Source organism: Rissa tridactyla, chromosome 1 (assembly GCF_028500815.1).
Source record: "Rissa tridactyla isolate bRisTri1 chromosome 1, bRisTri1.patW.cur.20221130, whole genome shotgun sequence".
In the NCBI taxonomy this organism is placed as follows: domain Eukaryota; kingdom Metazoa; phylum Chordata; class Aves; order Charadriiformes; family Laridae; genus Rissa; species Rissa tridactyla.
In genome coordinates this window covers 26,128,453-26,140,952 of record NC_071466.1, presented here as the reverse complement: position 1 = coordinate 26,140,952, position 12,500 = coordinate 26,128,453, and the positions used below count along the sequence as shown (strand labels likewise).

Below are 12,500 nucleotides of genomic sequence, written 5' to 3'. Positions count from 1 at the left end.
CTCGTGCACATTGCACTGGTAATTTACACCGTGTCACCTAAGGTGACATGACCGGACACAGGCAGAGCCACCTTCATGCCACATGGAGACAGTGGCAGCTCGCACAGCCCAGCAGTGCCGGCATCCTTTAGCAGAGACTCTGCCTTCAGCCCAGCCAACCTGCATCTGCCTCTGCTGCGCCAGGGGCAGGGAGATGGGCAGATGCAGCGTTGCTGCTTATAAAAGGCAGAGATGCCCGTTCAGCCCCTCTTCATCATTCAGACAGAAGAAGGAAGAGAGGCAATGTAAAAGCAAATGTGTTCTCACTATTGAGTTTGTATCTTGAGATATATGCTCCAATTTTAGACCTAACCTATCCCCAGCACTGCAGACTTACGATCAGACGCGTTCCTCTGCCAGCCTCCCTGCAGTTTGAGGAGCTGTAACAAATCACAGCCATAAAACCACAGAGGTCTGCAGGGGCACACTGACATGGTAGGGATGCAGGGGAAAGCACTTGAGTCGTGCCCTCAACTCATGTTAAAGCCTCTCCCAAAAGGCTGAGAGGTCAGTAGGTGCCTAGGTTATGCCAACAGAGACCAGACACCCTCCTGGTCATCTTCATCTCTAGGGTGCTGGAAACAACCATTCCTCAAACATCCCCAGTCCAGAGAACCAAGAAAATGCTGGTTAATTTGGAGGGAGAATCTGAGATATTGGGAAATCAGATGATTTAGTCAAGCACTTGGGGAAGTCCCAGCAGAGATTCTGTGGAGTTCCTGTGCCCAAAGCTGGTGCATGATCTACCTGCAAGGCTCTTCTCCCTTCCTTTGAACCTGCCCTTGGCTTATGATTGGAAATATCTCTGTAGTGCGCCCCTCAGCCCCCTGATGCCTCCAGGACCCCCATCCTGGCCGTGCTGCAAAGGCTGGCTTTGCTCTTGTCCCCATCCCTCCTGCTCCCCTCCCTCCTCTTGCTGCTGCTGGGCTGCCACGGCCGCGCGGGCTCCCAAACTGCAAATCAACAGAAATAGCTCTAATCCGCGCTGTTCCCCGGCAAGGGCAGCTCCCTGAGCTCGTTCACCCTGCACTTCCCAGGCAGTGCCAGCACAACAGAAACGAGCAGCTGGGGTGGCTACCGCTGCCAGGAAAACACATGTTTTAACAACTCCAGCTTCAAAGCCCTGTCTGATGCTGTCCCCAAACTGCTACTGCTGAAAATGACTGTCCTCTAAGTTGACTTTTCAGGCCGACCTCAAATTCAGAATTTCTCCTGGTAGATGTTCTTCGAAACCAGTACCTACACAGTTACAGGCACGAAGCAAAGCGCTGCAGCCGGCTGCTGGCAGGGTGCGGAGGGTGCTATTTGCCCAGCCGAGGGCAGGGAGCTGCTGCGCAGGGAGACACCAAGCACCGAACCAGGCACCCTGGCTGCCGTCACAGGCCTGGAGAGAGACTGCCACTTCCAGACCACAATTCGTCCAGCCCAAAAGCGGGTGTCCCAAACTGGTCTGGTGAACCAGACCTTAAAAATTCCTGCTTTTCCTCCCCGGGCACAGAAAGGCTGTATGTAGATACCCTCCTCAGACAGTGACACGTGTGTTACAGCTATTTACAATCAGGCGTGATGAAACATAATCCTCAGCCCAACCTGAATGTTAGTACAAGCAATTGCTGCCTTTTAAAAATATCTACACGCAAGAGACAATTTTTTTAAAAGGCTAAACTGTTAATAGAGGAGGCACCGGAAAGATAAAAACTAAATTGAAACCAGAGATGAGACACCAAAGCTTTAAAAAGTCAGCTAAAAATTAAATTGCATTTTAGGCCAATGGCATCATTTGGGGCAACAGTGACAGCTGGTGTGTTGGGACAAGTTCAGCTCCAGCATCTCCCCCTGGTACCCTTTCTGCCTGGCTCCAGCTGCCGTCTCTTCCCTTACAGCAGACTATGAACTCTCTGGGACAGGGACTGTCCTGCCCTTCTCTATTTCTACACTACCTAACACACGGAGCCGTGTCACCCTTATCAGGTTGTGACAAGGGTGCAAATAGACAGCGCAGATGAAAAAACCCACCTAAGGATAACCCTGCCTGAGTGACAGTGGCACCGTGATGATGTCTCTTCTGAAATTGCCCCATTTCCCACCTTTGTTACCCACTAACTGAGGGGTCTCAGGGCACTGACACTGAGATCAGAAGCCACCGGCAACTTTGCTCTCAGCAGCATGTCAAAATCATGGAAATACACAGACAGATATGTGGCATTCCTTAAGTTAGAGTAAGCAAACCCCGATATAAAAAGGATTGTTTAATAAAACAAGCAGATCAGGACACCAATAGACGTTCAGGAGGAAGTAAGTTTTTCCCCTTCTGAAATAAGTGTCAGCCGTGGGCAGCCAAGATCTGCAGTCTCCTTTCAGGCTCAGACAGATTGCAAATACCAGCACAAACCTTGTTATGACAGTATTTTGCTCAATTCTGGCTCTGAGTTCTTCATTCTGCTGTTGCAGCATGGTGATTTTTTCTTCCAGTTTAAAATTTTTCTCAACCTGCAACAAAAGAAGGTTCGTTAAGTCTGAAGAAAGCCCAACACCTGATCCAAGAGGATTTGTTCTTTATCTTTATTTGTCCCTAGAGCAAATTCTAAAATTTGGGGATAGATGGATGTGGTCATCTTGAGATGCAGCTGAGACTTAGAGGTCTGACTCACACCACATCATACTGGTGAAGCAAGTGGGGTCATCAGCAGAGCATGGAGTGGAGGCAGAGCCGAACCAACCCTTACTTCTAACTGAGGAAAAGGAGGTTCTTAGTCTTGTCAGCACAAATAAAACGTCTTCCTTGATGATGCCCTGACAACTTTCATCCCTCAGGCGCCAGCGTTACCAGCTGTTGTTGTGGACAGGGAGCTGGTGGCACCTGGGAAGCATGGGGATGCCCAGCATGAAGAGGACACTGTAGTGGGAGTGGTCAGCCTATCGATGAAGGAGGAATGCCAGGTGGTATGATGTGCCTCATCCAGCTCAACTAACCTCATTGGACATAAATGTCTGGTATCCAACCTCTAGGATTGTGATTCCATGGGTATGGGGAGGAAGGAGTTACCCACCAGGGCGGATTACGCCCAGAAGCAGCCTTAGATGGCTGCTGCATTCACATGAGGTGGGCTGCCCTTTGGAGACACTTCCCTCCACTGCTGGCAGTGTTGGCTTAAATGACAGGCTTAAACTAGTCATTTAACTTTAAGCTACAATTAAATGACATTAATCCGATCCCAAGCATAGGTAGCTTTTCCTCAGGACAGTTCAAGGACAAAGTTTGAGCATGCCAATAGCAGTGTATTAAAACATCAGTAAAATGTACCACAGCCTCAGATGCCCTCTTTTCCCCAAGTTTTGAATATGACATAATTTATCACCTTAGTTCTTGGTTTTCCAGCAGTTTGAATTTTGCTGGATTCAACACTTTTGGAAGAAAACAAGATATCACAGGGTAACCTTATTTCTGTGTGAGCTCGGTTATTAAATTTCCCAACCTTTTATAAAGAACCAAAATATTGTGCACAGGAGTTTGCAATAACTCACACTTCATGGTGGAGACACCAGTTTTGTGCAGTGGTTCCCAGTCTATGCAGGTAACTGTAAAGGATACTCCCGATTCTTAGATATTCTGGCCTCTCCCAGTATATTTTGTTAGAGCAGCACAAGGATTCTGGCCCTGTTTTGAAATGCTCTGAGAGAGGCATCACTACCACGGGTACCCTCTCTGCTTCCTCAATAGTTCTAATAAGTAGTAGCTATGCCAGCATGAAGCATGGAAGAGATCTGTGCATCTCCTTCCCCCTCCACTGCAACCCTCACCCTATACCACTCCTCTCCTGCCACCTTCATTTCTAGCCTCCCTTAGGGAGGACAAGGAGCCAAGCCTGACCCTGTATTTGAAATGCCCTCCTGCTCCCTTGTGAGGCACCCCATCTTTCAGAGCATTTGGAGATGCCCTGAAGATGTTCTTGCACCTATAAAGGTAACTCTTTAAAGAGAAAGCAGTTGTGCCTTTGGACAACAGTAGGGCCAGTGTTTTACTGTGATAAAAGGCAGGAGCAGGACTGTGTGCTCACATGTGGTTAATTAGCAAAAGCAGCAAAATGACCAGGAACTATGTAGGTTGTTGTTTGGGATTTTTTGTTTTTTCAGTATAACACTACAGCGCATGTTTTCAGATGCTGGCTTTGCTCCAGGAGCAGCGTGTTGGAAGGAGCACAGTTAACAAGCCTCAGTTGTAGAGGCACTTCTCTCTACTTCCACTTACTCAAGCATCTGTTCAGCAAAATCACCATCAGAGTTCTCAAATTTCCCCGTAAATGGAAACAAATCTTGCTGAATGCTGTGCTGAACCAGCTGTTCTGGCTCCCCAGCTGAGGTGGTGCCTCATCCTGCCACCACGCCACACGTTTACTGTCACTGTAGGATATGCCTTACAAAATCAATCCCCTTTCCAACAAAAAAATGTAATTGATGGTGAACTGGGGAGTTCTTCATTAGGGACCCCGACAAGCAAAAGATGAGAAAACAGCACAGGCTGCAGAAAAGCATCGCTTTAGGGTTGGAGAGACCTTTCCCAGCATAGGGACTGCTTGCTGAATATTGCTAATTCATACTCGCGGCTGGGAGCTCCCTAAATGCCTGCACAAGCAGCAGCAAGACACACACATCTCAATCTTCCTCCACTTGTCCTTTCCAGCCCTGAACCTGACTCCTGTTGGGGCACATGGTGCAGGCTGGTGTACAAAATAAAGCCCTGGCCTTCCACAAAGTTCCCCTTCCTCCGTTCTTCCTACACCACTTGCCTCACTGGCTAACGTAACAGGCTGCGCCGGTATTGCATGAAAAAGCAATATAGATCAACGGATGTGTAGGAGAAATCAAGGGATGGGATAAGATCCCAATTTCTGAGTGAAAACCTGACACATGGTACAGTAGAATCAGCTACGCAGGCTGACAGTGGAACAGCACAATACATAGCCATTTATGAACCTCTTTGTGTCTTTCCCCAACACCATGTGTTTTCTCACCCTTTTTAAGTTCATCTGCTGTAACCAAACTTTTACTTTATCATCTCTGTGACGTCTCCTCTGGAGGAAAAATGACAACTCACTTGCTTTTCTAGCTCCATAATCATCTTCTCCTGTTGGTGAATCTGATGGTTCTTCATTTCCAGAACATGTTTTAAGCTCTTCAGATCTTCTTCTAAGTGCAGATACGGAGCTCGTACAATCTAGGAAATATACCAGTGATTTGGATACATATCAGTCATAAATGCATCTTCCACCATAAGATAAAGTTTCCTCAATGCAGACAGTGGTTTGAGAGTCTCAGTGATGTGAAAACCACCTGGACTTGGGCCTCCACAGCCCATCTGAACCCTGATATTCTCCTTGAGACCATCCCTTTGGCTGGATAGCTAGTGGTACCTTTCTTTTGACCAGCCTCATGGCTAGAAGAATGGGCTGCCAGGTTGTTCAGCAACCTCATGCCTACTCATAGCTTGGGAATTGCATGAGGTGTTTTATGATTGTGCAGGTATTTTGGCTTAGGAAAAGTACAAACCCGAAACTGAGGAAACTGGAAAAGGGGGCTGGAAGGGAAAACTACAGTGTTCTGCCTTGCCTGCATCACTGCATCACGGTGCCCGTTAACAAAGATCAGATCCAGTGGGAAAAAATTCCTCCTCTGCTTGAGAACTTCAGATGTAGGGGACACCAGGGTTCGATTCATGGGCAAAAGATGTGCTCTGAATTACACTGATGAAATACTGTTGCTGACTTAAGCTGTTTGTATTTTTCCCAGTGAACTGCCTGGTGGTACTCAGCATTAACATCACTGTGACACAGCAGAATTTGTCCTTTCACATAAATCAGTACAGTGGAGGTGGAAAGGGACAGATGCTACCTGTGTCCCATGGCCAAACCTGTTCCAGACATTTGTGCTCCTTTCCTAAGGAGTGCTCTCACCTAAAAACCCACTGAGCCCTTTCCTCACCCCACTGTTTTTGTTCTGTCCCCCCTGTCCTGTTGATACAACTGCCGATGGGGTTGTGCTGTGAACACACTGAAATGCCCCAAGTTAAAAGAAACCTCTTTTTGGAGGGTCATTTCAGTGTTATTTATTTCATTTCAGATAAATAATTGCAGTGTGTGTTTACTTACACACTGTAAATAAGCAGCATGGCCCCCATAGACAGCAGTTGAATAAATATTTCATATGACAGGGCTGTCCCCTGCAAGCCCAGAAAAAAATGAGGGGATACAGAGGATATCAAACAAGTTAGTTCAGAAGGCACTCAACAAAAAAAAAAAGAAACCTAAATGTGAAAAGACAAAAAGTAAAGAGAGGAAGAAGGCAAAGAAGAATAGACAACAGTAAGGATGTACTAGATGGAGTTAATGAAATGTGAAATGTGTTGGAAATAGAGCTACAAATGCTGGGTGAAAGAATAAAGAAAAAGAAGTAAAATCAGAAAATTATGAACCTAGACGAAGATTTCTGACTCCTCGTCAAAGCTAACTGGGGTCTTGGTTGGGACCTGCCCCCCAGTCCCTGGGGTAAGGATCCCATTGCCATCCACTTAATCGCATGATGTGAGTCATACTTAGAAACATGTATCTTGATGACCGTACAGTTATAGTCGCCATTTACCTTCAGCTGTTCCTCGGTGTTTTTCTTCAGAGCCTCTTCAAATCGGTCTGCTTTGGCCTTAAGAGATTGGTTCTGGAAGGTGAGGGTGTCTACCTGGTCCTGGACGGGAGACACATCAACCGTGTTATCACCCCTCTTACATTCATACAAGTCAATCTGCACTGAGAAACCACCAGGGGAGTCGAACAAGGCTTAGAAACTTCTGCAAGGTGGTATGTTTTATGCAAGGCCACTTGAACATACAGTGATAACCCAGTGCCTCAGGAAATCCCCAAATCTCTGCAACGCCTGAGGCTGGCTGACGCTAACTGGAACTAGTTCATGAAGTTTCTTTGATGCTAAATCACGCCATCACCTTGGGCTGGATGAGAACGAGCATGTCCTTCCTTAAGTGAGCTGGCATTTACTATCACAGGCATGAAAGAGATCATTTGTGTGGTCCCTAGAGCCTGAATGAGGCGGTAGATACCCCGTCCCTGCTTCCTTCACCTTTCTGGGCTTCTAACATGGTAACACGCAACAATGAATTAGTGGTGTGGGCTTTAAAAGATCGTCATTTCATCTCAGAGCTATACACAGGAACAACATGTTATTTTAAGCAATCATATTTTTGTTACCTCTCTATATACAACATCTGTAAAAGCCACAGTTGCCGTGAAATTGGTATTCTTATCTTTCATACATGTAATTTCTTGGCCATAACAGTACATCAGTGCTCATTGCAAAACTGCTGACACGCCTCAAACTGTCACAGCCGCCTGAGGAAGGCAGTGGCAGTTGCTGGGTGCAACGATATGTGCTCGTCAGGGGTTTTAAAAAGTGCAATTCATCTCTGCCTAGGAAATCAAACAGAGCTTGCATTATTTGCTGTGGCATTTTCATTTGTTCACACAAGATTTCCAAACTTAGCATGAATCACAGGGGCATGTTTCTGCCCTCCACTCCTTGGGATTTCTTCATCTAGAGAGTGAGAACAGCATGGAATTGTTAGAAGGACTGAAAAAGCCAAGATGATCTTGAGCTTGGTGTTAAATAGTGGGATGTGGGAGATATGATGGGCAGGGCTGATCCTGGCCAGCCACAGCCTGGCTGCACAGCAGGGCCAGCCCCGGGGCATCCCTCACCAGGGACCGCATTGCCTTCCGGTGGGAATGGAGACGTGTCTACACGCGGGACTGGCTCCTCTGTCTTCAGGCAGTGGGGAAGAGTTGAAAGCACAGGCACAGGGCCAGGCAGGGAGAGGCGAGCGTTTCTGAGCCCCGGGGGTGTCTGCCCGAGGGTAGCACGTAGAGAAGGTGATGCTCACAGGCACGGCAGGTGCTGGAGCTCTCCCCACCATGCAGGGAAGAGCTCATCTTTGCTCCTCATGCTGGGCCAGCCGCCAGCAGGGTCAAAAGGACATTTCGTTGCTCTATCCAGCTGCCTTTTCCTCCCTTTAGGTTTTCCCTCGCTCCTCTTTCAGATAGTATTTTGCTGAACCAGCCAAGGCAGGGGAGGAAAAAACCTGAGGGGGCACCTTTGCTGCCAGATCCCAGTTTGGCCGGGCAGAGGACAAGAGGTACTAGAGCTGGTAAGAAGCAGCTGGCAATGGGGCTGGGGCTGCCCCGTCAGCTGCTCCACAACATCATTCCAGGGGTGGGGAATAACAAAACTGCTAACCTGGAGTGACAGCCGCAGCTTTTCAAAATTCTCTTCTAATTGTGCCTTTTCCAGCTTGTGAGCAGTATTCAGTTCTGGGGGAAGACACACAGACACGACACTGCTAAGTGAAATCCAGCAAGCCAGGGTCCAAGAGCACAGACATCAGGAGCCAAGCGCAATTCGGGATGGAGTTTTAGGGCATGGAGGTTGAGTAGGAAACTGGTCGTAATATACTCTGTGACCTTAGGTGAATTGTTTTGAGGATCAGGATTTCCTGCTCTTTCAGTGGCTGCGGGTACCTCTATTTCTACACAAACAGATTCTGACTTTTCAGAACTGCTCAGAATTCCCGGCTCTCAGGGGCTCTGATCTGAAAAGGGTCAGTCTGACATACCCAGAGTGAATGTCCCCAAATCAAAGAGTTTTACACTGAATATATTTAAAAGCTTGGGTTGGAGACCTGAACTGCCTGCACATGAGGCAGCCACAGCCAAGCCTCGACATATTCTGGGGGCCGAAGTGGCCTTGCTGGGGCCCACACTCTCCAGCCCAGGCAACCTGAGATAGAGATAGAGGGGCCAGTAACTGGGATGCAAAAATACATGTGATAGTACTTCTCCAGGAGCTGTGGCGAATGACCCGTGAGGTTTATTGCATCAGTGAGACTGACAGACCCTGAAGAGAAAAAACTCCTCTATTTATATTACATGACTTAAGGTTTCCTTACTAGAACAACTCACACTGGACTTAATAATAACCAAAGCAGTATAAAGTTTAATCTCTAAACCAATGGCATCAAATTGTCATTCAGTACAGCAGTAGAACCTACCTTTTTGGTACTCGGACACTTTATTTTTTGTGTCTTTACCCCCAGATCTATGGGGTTTTTCCCTCGAACTATTGCTCGCTAGACACAATAACAGCAATAATAATACTATTGCTCTAGTGCCCTGTACATGGCACCAGACGGCAGCTGCTGCAATGCCTTTTCCATGCACAGGAGGGCATTTCGTACCCACACCAGAGCAGGGAGTACAAACTTTGGCCACCAGAGCCCTGATAAACCACTGCCAAGATTTATCGTCAGAAAATACTAACGAAAATGGACAGATATGAACATCCTCAAGCAAGGAACAGCTCTTCTTTTGTTATTTTCGAAATTGTATATGTTAATTTAAAAATCGTACGCTAGATGATACCATCTCTGCCTACGGGAAAGGGGAATAGGCTGTTCTCAGCTCAAGTTGTGCTGTCGACTGTGTCTCTAATTGACACAGTGCAGAGCTAAGCAATGTGGCTTGGTCTGGGGAAAGCTGTGGGAAAACCTACCAGAGCTATTTAAATATTAGACCATGCTTATATTTAAAAGAAAAAAAAAAAGAGGGCGATTGTACAGATATCTGCTAAATGTCAGCTAAAGCATGGACAAATACATTTATTTAGATACTGAGCTGGTAGGGAGGAAGCAGCTCTCTCTGCAGCATCAAATCCTGTGGAAAAACCATAACATAAAATTAAGGTAACGGTGCTGAGGTGCAGATTTGCACCAGCATGTGGCTTTGGTCAGCTCAGCATGGCCAGACTTGTGCTACTGAAAATGATGAGTCTTGTTTTTAGAAGCAGTGTAGGCATTTAAGCACCTAAATTTGGAGATCTTCAATGAGCTCTAGCCTCCTGAACACCTCCTGAGGCTCTTGAGAAAAGTCTGGGTGTGAAGTGAGGTGGAACTTGGACTCTGTGTTCAGCAGCCCATGGAGAGAGCCTTATTGTTGTCCCAGAGACCCCTCCGATAGTCTCAGGTCCAAGTTAGATGCTGTACACACTGCATACAGCTGTCCCTCACCACTAGCACGAACCTGGTGGTCCACCCCACGTGAAAGCACTAGACCAACACGAACTTTCTCTATCATTTACTCTGGAGGAAGAAAATCCAGGTTTACACAATCTCACTACAGCGCTAATTTCTGCTCTGGAAGAGCTCTGTAGCCATTGGGTTGTCGCTGGCTTACCTCGAATCTTCCAGTCATTCTCATCCTGCAGTACTGTAATGGCAACTACGTGGTTATTTTCCAGCTGTAACAGTGCAGCCTCGTGTGAAGCTGTGATATCTTCCACCTGTTCCAACGACAATGGATGGAGACATGGAGACACGATTAGGCATGCTGTGGCACACTGACAAGCCACTGCGAAAGAGCTCCAGTGAGCTGAAAACAGTAAAGGGATCTACTGAGCGTGACACTTCCAGCACCTGAGCAGGTTTATTCATTACGAAACAGGCATGTTGACGCCTTGAGTGGTAGCGTGTAGTCACTGGTGGTAGCATTTTTGCTCTTTTAACTTAACGGTGATAAAAGAGGTACATAACAAAGCAAAAGGCCAAAAAGCCCTTAAGCAAAAACAGCCATTCATGAAATGTTCACAAATCTCAACGTTCCGTTAATCTAAATTATATTAATGACCCGACTCCCTCTGATGGTCAGATAAACATACACAGTTCTGAGCCACCCTGGTTTTTGTCTTCACGGCACTTTGCTGCAATGATTTTTATTGTAAGGTCTTGAATTAACTTCCATGGAAAGTGCCTATGAATTATTCATATCTGTAAAATACTTATTTCTAGAGAAACATTGACATTATTACTAGTGGGTACGCAAAATGAATTGCACTCTATCAACTGAGGTGCTCAATGCCTACTTTGCCTCAGTCTTTAGCTATTCCGTGGGCACCCAGCCTCATGAGCTAGGAGACAGGGAGGGGAAGCTGGACGAGGTCATCACAATTAAAGAGGAAGTGATCAGTGACCTGCTACACCGCTTGGAGGCGCACAAGTCTATGGGACCGGATGGGTTACATCCAAGAGTGCTGAAAGAGTTGGCAGACATGCTCGCCAAGCCACTTTCCATTATCTACCTGAAGTCATGGCTAACTGGGGAGGTCCCAACGGACTGGAGGGTAGCAAATGTAGCGCCCATCTGCAAAAAAGGCAGAAAGGAGGATCCGGGAAACTATAGGCCTGTCAGTCTGACCTCGGTAGCAGGGATGGCCATGGAGCAGATCATCTTGAGTGCCATTACAAGTCATATAATGGACAGGCAGGGGATCAGGCCTAGTCAGCATGGGTTTATGAAAGGCAGGTCCTGCCTGATGAACCGGATCTCCTTCTATGACAAGATGACCCAATTATTGGATGAGGGAAAGGCTGTGGACATTGTCTACCTAGACTTTCGAAAAGCATTTGACACTGTCCCCCATAGAATTCTCATGGAAAAACTGGCGGCTCATGGCCTGGATGAGCATACGATCTGCTGGATCAAGCACTGGCTGGATGGGCGGTCCCAAAGAGTGGTGGTCAATGGAGTTAAATCCAGCCGGCGGCCGGTCACAAGTGGTGTCCCTCAGGGCTCAGTGCTGGGACCATTTCTGTTTAACATCTTTATTGACGACCTTGATAAGGACATAGAGTGTATCATCAGCAAGTTTGCAGATGACACGAAGCTAAGTGGGAGTGTTGATCTACATGAGGATAGGGAGGCTCTACAGAGAGACTTGGGTAGATTGGACCGATGGGCCAATGCTAATGGAATGTGCTTCAACAAGGCCAAGTGCCGGGTCCTGCACTTGGGCCACAACAACCCCATGCATCGCTACAGGCTTGGGGAAGTGTGGCTGGAGAGCTGCCTGGCAGAAAAGGACCTGGGGGTTCTAATTGACAAGGGGCTGAACATGAGCCAGCAGTGTGCCCAGGTGGCCAAGAAAGCCAATGCCATCCTGGCTTGTATTAGAAATAGTGTGACCAGCAGAAGGAGGGAGGTGATTGTCCCCCTGTACTCAGCACTGGTGTGGCCACACCTTGAGTATTGTGTCCAGTTTTGGGCACCTCAATATGAGAGAGATATCGAGGTGCTGCAGCGAGTGCAGAGGAGGTGTTAAGGGATATGGTGTAAGGGAGAACTTTGTAGAGTGGGGTTGATGGTTGGACTCGATGATCCCAAGGGTCTTTTCCAACCTAAATGATTCTATGATTCTACACTTTTACATGAAAAAGAGTATCTACGAAGTCGCCAATACCCAAATTCCTGTGTCCTCTTGAATCGTGTGTTTTGAGTCCACATCTAATAAACTGATGAATGATATGACAGAACCTTTGTGCAGACACATGAGTTTTCATGTGGGTGTGGAAGTAA

General features: G+C 47.1%; 1 protein-coding gene across 3 annotated transcripts in view; it reads right to left on the bottom strand.

The window, feature by feature from the left end:
* MTUS2 (microtubule associated scaffold protein 2) overlaps nt 1-12,500 on the bottom strand; it is a 351,967-nt gene that overhangs the window by 6,822 nt on the left and 332,645 nt on the right. For all 3 annotated transcript variants that reach the window (XM_054220594.1, XM_054220605.1, XM_054220613.1), the window contains 5 exons: nt 10,326-10,431; nt 8,335-8,408; nt 6,676-6,774; nt 5,135-5,254; nt 2,432-2,529 (listed from right to left, as the gene is read on the bottom strand). In XM_054220594.1, the coding sequence (XP_054076569.1) occupies nt 2,432-2,529; nt 5,135-5,254; nt 6,676-6,774; nt 8,335-8,408; nt 10,326-10,431 (497 nt within the window). The remainder of the gene's footprint in view (nt 1-2,431; nt 2,530-5,134; nt 5,255-6,675; nt 6,775-8,334; nt 8,409-10,325; nt 10,432-12,500) is intronic.